The sequence below is a fragment of the Fringilla coelebs genome, assembly GCF_963513975.1.
Source record: "Fringilla coelebs genome assembly, chromosome: 35".
Classification (NCBI taxonomy): Eukaryota; Metazoa; Chordata; class Aves; order Passeriformes; family Fringillidae; genus Fringilla; species Fringilla coelebs.
In genome coordinates, this window is record NC_140061.1 from 676,149 (window position 1) to 685,402 (window position 9,254).

The window sequence follows — 9,254 nt, forward strand, 5'->3', positions numbered from 1 at the left end:
GGGGGGGAAAGGGGGAAAATGGGGTGAGAAGGGAGAGAAAAAATGGGGGCCAATTTGGGGGGGGAAAATGGGGGGGGAAATGGGGGAAATATTGGGGGGGAAATTGGGGAGGAAGGGGGAAAAATGGGGAAAAATTGGGGTGGAGAAATGAGGAAAAATTGGGGTGGAAGGGGAAAAAATTGGGAAATTTGTTGGGGGGGAAGGGGAAAATTAAGGCAGAAAATGGGGGAATTTGGGGGGAAGGGGGAAAAAATGGGGGAAATTTGGGGGGGAAATGGGGAAAAATTGGGGGAAAATTGGGGGGGAAGAGAAAAAATGGCGAAATTTGGGGGGGGAAGGGGAAAAGAATTTAGAAATTTGGGGGGAAATGGGAAAATGGGAAAAATTGGGGGGGAAATGGGGGAAAATTGGGGGGGAAAAGATGGGAAAATTAGGAGGGAAAAATGGGGAAAATTGGGAAAAATTGGGGAAATTTGGGAGGAAAATTGAAAAAAAGAGGGGGAAATTTAGGGGGGAAAATGTGGGGGGGGGGGAAATTTGGGAAAATGGGGGAATTTGGGGGGAAAATTGGGAAAGTTCAGGGTGTAAAAATGAGGACATGTGGGGAAAAATTGAAAATTTGGGGTAAATAAGGAAAAATTGGGGAAATTTCGAAGAAATTTGGGAAAAATTAGGGGAAATTAGAAAAATTAGGGGGTTTTGAAGAGAAAATTTGGGGGAAAATGAGGGAAATTTGGGGATTTGGTGAAGAATTTAGCGTCATTTGGGGGGTTTGGAGGGGAAGGACGAGAAAATTTGGGGAAATTTGAGGGAAAATTTGGATTTGGGGGGGAAAATGAGAAGAAAAAAGGAAAATAAGGGGGGAAAAAAGAGATGTACTTTAGAATATGAGAAAAACATTGGGATGGAAGAATCCCGGGTTGGTCCGGGAGGGGCTCCCAGCGCTCCCAGTTTGATCCCAGGGTTTTATTTCCCTCCCCTGAGAGATTTTGCCACCATTTCCCTCCTCCCCAGTGTTTTATTTCCCTTTCTGAGGGACTCTGCCACCATTTCCCTCCTCCCCAGTGTTTTATTTCCCTTTCTGAGGGACTCTGCCGCCATTTCCCTCCTTCCCTTCCCTGCACCCCCCCTCACGCCGCCGCCGCCATCTTGCCCCGTGACGTCACCGCGACCCCTCCCCATCGATTCCCTCCCGTCCCCGCCACCCCCCCGCTACCCCCGGGACCCCTCCGGGCTTCACTCACCGATCCCCGGTGTTCCCCCAGCGCCTCCGGGCGGCTCCGGAGCGGCGGGGCCGAGCCCGAGCCCTCACTCAGCTCCTCGCCGCCATCTTGGCCGCGCTCCCGCCATTTTTTATTCGCGCTCTTCCGTCCCCCCTCAGGCCACCGCGCAATGCGCAAGCGCGAAGAACTCCACCTCCCATCATACACTGCGACAAAACAGGAAACAAGGCGGGGCTTTATCGCTGTCGACCAATCAGCGGGGGAGGGGAGGTGGGAGTGGCAGCGGCGCCGCCCAATCGCGGTTGAACGATGGCGGGGGCGCTGCGGGCGGTGCTGTGCGTGGCGGGCGCGGCGCTGTCGGTGTACGCGCTGCATGTGGAGCACCAGGCGGCCAAGGACCCGTCCTACCGAGCCGCCTGCGACCTGGGGGCCCTCCGTGTCCTGCACCCGCGTCTTCTCCTCCCGGTAAAAGGCACCGGGAACGTCCCGGGAGTAACGGGAGGAGAAGGGCGGGAACGGGGAGGGGGCGGGGTTTGCGTGAGGCGGCGGCCCAATGGGGTTGAGGGGAAGGGCGGGCCGCTAGGGGGCGCTGTAGGCGGGGAATGGGAGTGGGCGGGGTTTGCGTGAGGCGGCGGCCAATGGGGTGAGGGGATGGGCGGGCCGCTAGGGGGCGCTGTAGGTAGGGAATGGGAGTGGGCGGGGCTTGCGTGAGGCGGCGGCCAATGGGGTGAGAGGATGGGCGGGCCGCTAGGGGGCGCCGTGGGGAAAGGGGCGGGGCTTGATAGGACTGGCGGGAGTGGGGTGTGAGGGGCGTGGCTTAGGCAAGGGGCGGGATTATGTTAATTGCAACCATATAGGGCATAATGGTATGCGCTGGGTATCCATATATGGGTATGGGGGCGTGGCTTGTGTCCGTATATTGTCACAAAGGGCGTGGTTTCCACGCCATGTCCATATATGGGTATGGGGGCGTGGCTTGTACCCATATATGGTCACAAAGGGCGTGGTTTCCACTCCATGTCCATATATGGTGTGGAGGCGTGGCTTGTGCCCATATATGGTCACAGGGGCGTGGCTTCCACGCCATGTCCATATATGGTGTGGAGGCGTGGCTTCATGTGCGCCATATGTGGACCAGAGGGCGTGGTTGTGTTCTATCCGTAAATAGTGATGTGGGCGGTGGCTTATGTTTGTATTCATGAAGGGGGAGGGGCTTGTATAATTTATGCCCATATATGGGCAGGAAGGCGGTGCCTGTGTCCATGTAAGGTCATAGGGGTGTGGCTTGGGTTATTTCCATATATGGGCATGGGGGCGTGGCTTCTGCTTGTGGCCATGTGGGGGTGTGGCCACGCTGTGCCCTTTTATGGGTACAGGGGCGTGGTTTAACCAAGTCATGGCCATATTTGCATATGGAGGTGTGGTTTAACCTAATATGACCATATATGGACATGAAGGTCTGGAAATAGGTGTGGCTTCATGAAGTGGGCGTGGCTTAGAGCAGCAAAGCACCAATGCAATCTGGGGGGCGTGGCTTAACAATAATAAGTGGGGGGGCTTATCCACCATATATGGGCATGGGGGGTGTGTCTACCTGGGTGGTGGGCGTGTCTCATCGTTGCCACGCCCCTTTTGTAGGTGGGGGGCGTGGCCTGGGGCTGGTGGAGCCGGTGCTGGGGCGGGGACAGCGCCCTGAACGTCCCCAACGGCGCCGTGGGGCTGCTCTTCTACCTGCTGCAGGGGCTGCTGGGTAATCACGGGGCTGGGGGGACTGGGAGGGACTGGGATGGACTGGGAGGGGATTGGGAGGGACTGGGATGGACTGGGAGGGACTGGGAGGGGATTGGGATGGACTGGGAGGGACTGGGAGGGGATTGGGGGGGACTGGGATGGACTGGGAGGGACTGGGAGGGGATTGGGGGGGACTGGGATGGACTGGGAGGGACTGGGAGGGGATTGGGGGGGACTGGGATGGACTGGGAGGGGCTGGGAGGGGATTGGGGGGGATTGGGAAGGGACTGGGGTAACTGGGAGGGGACTGGGGGTAGGTTGGGGACACTGGGGACCCCTTGGTGACCCCTTGGTGACACTCTGGGGACACCATGACCCCTCCTAGTGACCCTTTGGTGACCCCTTGGTGACCCTTGGTGACACCCCGGCCCCTTAGTGACCCCTCAGTGACCCCTTGGGGACACTCCAGCCCCCCCAGTGACCCCTCTGTGACCCTTGGTGACCCTTGGTGACCTCTTGGGGACACCCTGGACCCCCAGTGACCCCTTGGTGACCCCTTGGTGACCCCTTGGAGACACTCCAGCCCCCCCAGTGACCCCTTGGTGACCCCTTGGTGACACCCCAGCCCCCCCAGTGACCCCTTGGTGACCCTTGGTGACCCTTGGTGACCCCCCAGCCCCCCCAGTGACCCCTCAGTGACCCTTGGTGACCCCCCAGCCCCCCCAGTGACCCCTTGGTGACCCTTGGTGACCCTTGGTGACCCCCCAGCCCCCCCAGTGACCCCTCAGTGACCCTTGGTGACCCTTGGTGACCCCCCCAGTGACCCCTCTGTGACCCTTGGTGACCCTTGGTGACCCCCCAGCCCCCCCAGTGACCCCCTCAGTGACCCTTGGTGACCCCTTGGAGACACTCTGCCCCCCCAGTGACCCTTGGTGACCCTTGGTGACCCCCCAGCCCCCCCAGTGACCCCTCTGTGACCCCTCAGTGACCCCTTGGTGACCCTTGGTGACCCTTGGTGACCCCTCAGTGACCCTTGGTGACACCCCAGCCCCCCCAGTGACCCCTCAGTGACCCTTGGTGACCCTTGGTGACCCTTGGTGACCCTTGGGGACAGTCCAGCCCCTCTGTGACCCTTGGTGACCCTTTGGGGACCCTTGGTGACCCTTGGTACCCCTTGGTGACCCTTGGTGATCCCTTGGGGACCCTTGGTGACCCATTGGTGACCCTTGGTGACCCCTGGTGACTCCCCACCCCCCCAGTGACCCCTCCCCTCCCCCCCCAGGCACCTGGCGGGGCCGGGTGGCGGCGGTGACGCTGTTGGGGACCTCGGTGGCCTCGGCGCTGGCCTCGCTGTGGCTGGGGGGGGTTCTGCTCTTCGGCCTCAGGGATCTGTGCCTGGTCTGCATCAGCACCTACGGGGTTAACCTGGCGCTGCTGGCGCTCAACCTGCGCCGCTGGAAACGGCAAAAAACCGAGTGAAACCGCCCCAAAATGGAGAGAAAATGACACAAAACCCAGTGAAACACGCCCGAAAACGAGAGAAAATGACACGAAACCGAGTGAAACCCACCCAAAATGCAGAGAAAATGACCCGAAATGGAGAGAAAATGACCCAAAACTGAGAGAAACTGACCCAAAACCGAGTGAAACCCACCCGAAACGAGAGAAAATGACACGAAATGGAGAGAAAATGACCCAAAACTGAGTGAAACCCACCTGAAACCACCCAAAACCGAGTGAAACCCACCGAAAACGAGAGAAACTGACCCAAAACCGAGAGAAAATGACCCAAAACCGAGAGAAACTGACCCAAAACCGAGAGAAACCGACCCGAAACAGAGAGAAACAAACCTGAAACCACCCAAAACCAAGAGAAACCGACCCGAAACGGAGAGAAAATGACCCAAAATGGAGAGAAAATGACCCAAAACGGAGAGAAACCCACCGAAACCGAGAGAAAGTGACCCAAAATGGAGAGAAACCCACCCAAAATGGAGAGAAATTGGCCCAAAACCGAGTGAAACCCACCCAAAATGAGAGAAAATGACACGAAATGGAGAGAAAATGACCCAAAATGGAGAGAAACCGACCGAAACCGAGAGAAAATGACACGAAATGGAGAGAAAATGACCAAAAACTGAGAGAAACTGACCCAAAACTGAGAGAAACCGACCCAAAACTGAGAGAAACCCACCCGAAACGCAGAGAAAATGACCCAAAATGGAGAGAAAATGACCCAAAATGGAGCCCAACCCACCTGAAACGCAGAGAAAATGACCCAAAACTGAGAGAAACTGACCCAAAACTGAGAGAAACCCACCCGAAATGGAGAGAAAATGACCCAAAATGGAGAGAAAATGACCCAAAACCCAGTGAAACCGACCGAAAACCGAGAGAAAATGACACGAAATGGAGAGAAACTGACCCGAAACTGAGAGAAACTGACCCGAAACTGAGAGAAACTGACCCGAAACCGAGTGAAACCCACCTGAAACAGAGAGAAAATGACACGAAACTGAGAGAAACCCACCCGAAACTGAGTGAAACCGACCCAAAACCGAGAGAAACCGACCCAAAACTGAGAGAAAATGACCGGAAACTGGGAGAAACCGACCTGAAACGGAGAGGAAATGACCCAAAAATGAGAGAAAATGATCCAAAACGGAGAGAAATCCACCCGAAACGGAGAGAAAATGACCCGAAATGGAGAGAAAATGACCCAAAACTGAGAGAAAATGACCCAAAACTGAGTGAAACCCACCCGAAACTGAGTGAAACCCACCTAAAATGGAGAGAAAATGACCCAAAACTGAGAGGAACCCACCTGAAACGGAGAGAAACCGACCCAAAACTGAGAGAAAATGACCCAAAACAGAGAGAAACTGACCCAAAACTGAGAGAAACCGACCCCAAACCGAGTGAAACCCACCTGAAACAGAGAGAAAATGACCCCAAACTGAGAGAAACCCACACAAAATGCAGAGAAACCGACCCAAAACCGAGAGAAACCGACCCAAAACTGAGTGAAACCGACCCAAAACCGAGTGAAACCCACCCGAAACGGAGAGAAACCGACCCAAAACCGAGAGGAAATGACCCAAAACAGAGAGAAACCCACCCGAAACCACCCAAAACTGAGTGAAACCAACCTAAAATTGAGTGAAACCGATCTGAAGCCACCCAAAACTGAGAGAAATTGGCCCAAAACTGAGGGAAAACCAACCAAAATGGTGTGAAAATGACCCAAATCTGCCTGAAACTGACCCAAAAATGAGTGAAATCCACCTGCAACCACTCAAAACTGAGTGAAACCAACTCAAAATGGAGTGAAACCACCAAAAAATGAGTGAAAATGACCCAAACTTGAGTGAAACCACAAAAAACTGAGTGAAATCCACCTGAAACCACCCAAAACTGAGCGAAAATGACCCAAAATTGAGTGAAATGGACCCAAAACCAACTGAAAATGAACCAAAATTGAGATAAACTGACCCAAAATTGAGTGAAACCACCCAAAATTGAGCGAAAATGCCCCCAAAACTGACTGAAAACACCCCAAACGGAGTGAAATTACCCAAAACTGAGTGAAATCCACCCAAAATTGGGGTTCAGGGAGGCAAAGTTACAGGAAATGGAGGAAATGTTACATTAAAGTGTCTTAAATGGAGATAAAACGGGATTAAAGTGGCCAAAAGTGAGAAAAAATGGCATTAAAGTGACCAAAAATGGCATTAAAGTGATCAAAAATGGCAAAAAATGGCATTAAAGTGACAAAAAATGGCATTAAAGTGACCAAAAATGGCATTAAAGTGATCAAAAATGGCATTAAAATTAAGAAAAGTGGCATTAAAATGATGAAAAATGATGCTAAGTGATCAAAAATGGCATTAAAGTGACCAAAAGTGACATTGAAGTGCCTTAAAAGGGTCAAAAATGACATTGAGAAGAGGAAAAATGGCATTAAAGCGACAAGAAGTTACAGGAAAGTGTCTTAAATGAGTCAAAAATGGCATTAAAGTGACCAAAAATGGCATTAAAGCGACCAAAAATGGCATTAAAGTGACCAAAAATGGCATTAAAGCGATCAAAACTTCCACTAAAGCGACATTAAAGTGTTTTAAATCCGTAAAAACTTGCATTAAAACATTCAAAAGTTACCAAAAAGTGTCCAAAATTCCCCAAAACTCCTTTGTGGGACCCCCCCTTTTCCCCAAAAATTTTCCCCCAAAAAGGAAATTTCTATTTTGGGATTCTTTTTCCCCCTCAAATTTTCCCCAAAAAAGGAAATTCAGGTTTTGAAATTCCCCTTTTACCTCAATTTTCACCCCAAAAAGCTCAAAAATTCCCTTTTTCCTCTCAATTTTCACCTCAAAAAGCTTCCGGAATTCCCTTTCCCCCTAAAATTTCCCCCAAAAAGGGAATTTAGATTTTGAAATTCCATTTTTTTCCTCTCAAAAAAAGAAATGTATTATAGGAAATTCCCCTTTTCCCTCAATTTTCCCTTCAAATTTCCTCAAAAACCTCGGATTTAGAGCCCGGGGATCCCTTTTTCCCCTCAGAAAAATCTCGAAATTCCCTTTTTTCACCCAAAAAACCCAATTAATGCACCGGGAGGCCCTTTTCCCCTCAAATTTCCTCAAAAATCTTGGATTTAGAGCCCGGGGATCCCTTTTTCCCCTCAGAAAAATCCCCAAATCCCTTTTTTCTCCCCCCAAAAAATGATTAATACCCTTTTTCCCCTCAAATTTCCTCAAAAATCTTGGATTTAGAGCCTGGGAATCCCTTTTTTCCCCTCAGAAAAATCCCAAAATCCCTTTTTTCTCCCCTAAAAGCTATTAATGCACTGGGAATCCCTTTTCCCCTCAAATTTCCACAAAAATCTCGGATTTAGAGCCCGGGGATCCCTTTTTCCCCTCAGAAAAAATCCCCAAATCCCTTTTTTCTCCCCCCAAAAAACTATTAATGCACTGGGAGCCCCTTTTCCCTTCAAATTTCCTCAAAAACCTCGGATTTAGAGCCCGGGGATCCCTTTTTCCCCTCAGAAAAATCCCCAAATCCCTTTTTTCCCAAAAAAACCCTATTAATGCACCGGGAGCCCCTTTCCCCTTCAAATTTCCTCAAAAATCTTGGATTTAGAGCCCGGGGATCCATTTTTCCCCTCAGAAAAATCCTCAAATCCCTTTTTTCTCCCCCAAAAAAAACAATTAATGCACTGGGAGCCCCTTTTTCCTTCAAATTTCCTCAAAAATCTCGGATTTAGAGCCCGGGGATCCCTTTATCCCCTCAGAAAAATCCCCAAATCCCTTTTTTTCTGCCCCCAAAAACGATTAATACACTCGGAGGCCCTTTTCCCCTCAAATCTCCTCAAAAATCTTGGATTTAGAGCCCGGGGACCCCTTTTTCCCCTCAGAAAAATCCCCAAATTCCCTTTTTTCTCCCCAAAAACCCTATTATTGCACCGGGAGCCCCTTTTCCTCTCATATTTCCTCAAAAATCTTGGATTTAGAGCCCGGGGACCCGTTTTTCCCCTCAGAAAAATCCCCAAATTCCCTTTTTTCTCCCCCAAAAAACTATTAATACACTCGAGGCCCTTTTCCCCTCAAATCTCCTCAAAAATCTTGGATTTAGAGCCCGGGGAATCCCTTTTTCCCCTCAGAAAAATCCCCAAATCCCTTTTTTCCCAAAAAAAAACCCCTGTATTAATGCACCGGGACCTAATTTTCCCCTCAAATTTCCTCAAAAATCTCGGATTTAGAGCCTGGGGATCCCTTTTTCCCCTCAGAAAAAAATCCCCAAATCCTCTTTTTCTCCCCCCAAAAAACAATTAATGCACTGTGAGCCCCTTTTCCCCTCAAATTTCCTCAAAAATCTTGGATTTAGAGCCCGGGGATCCCTTTTTCCCCTCAGAAAAATCCCAAAATCCCTTTTTTCTCCCCCAAAAAACTATTAATACACTCGAGCCCCTTTTCCCCTCAAATCTCCTCAAAACCCTCGGATTTAGAGCCCGGGGATCCCTTTTTTCCCCTCAGAAAAAAATCCCCAAATCCTCTTTTTCTCCCCCCAAAAAACAATTAATGCACCGGGAGCCCCTTTTCCCCTCAAATTTCCTAAAAAATCTCGGATTTAGAGCCTGGGGATCCCTTTTTCCCCTCAGAAAAATCCCCCAAATCCCTTTTTTCTCCCCCCAAAAAATGATTAATACACTCGGAGCCCCTTTTCCCCTCAAATCTCCTCAAAAATCTTGGATTTAGAGCCCGGGGATCCCATTTTTCCCCTCAGAAAAATCCCCAAATTCCATTT

At 50.8% G+C, this 9,254-nt stretch overlaps 1 protein-coding gene across 1 annotated transcript; it reads left to right on the forward strand.

Moving 5' to 3' along the window:
- Positions 1 to 1,532: 1,532 nt before the first annotated feature.
- VKORC1 (vitamin K epoxide reductase complex subunit 1) lies at positions 1,533 to 4,578 on the forward strand (the record flags this gene model as incomplete). The annotated part of the gene is given in 5 exon segments (XM_084224276.1): positions 1,533 to 1,688; positions 2,291 to 2,411; positions 2,862 to 2,905; positions 2,907 to 2,973; positions 4,237 to 4,578. Coding segments are annotated over 5 exon segments (585 nt in total). The 3' UTR covers positions 4,434 to 4,578.
- Between the last annotated feature and the right edge of the window lie 4,676 nt (positions 4,579 to 9,254).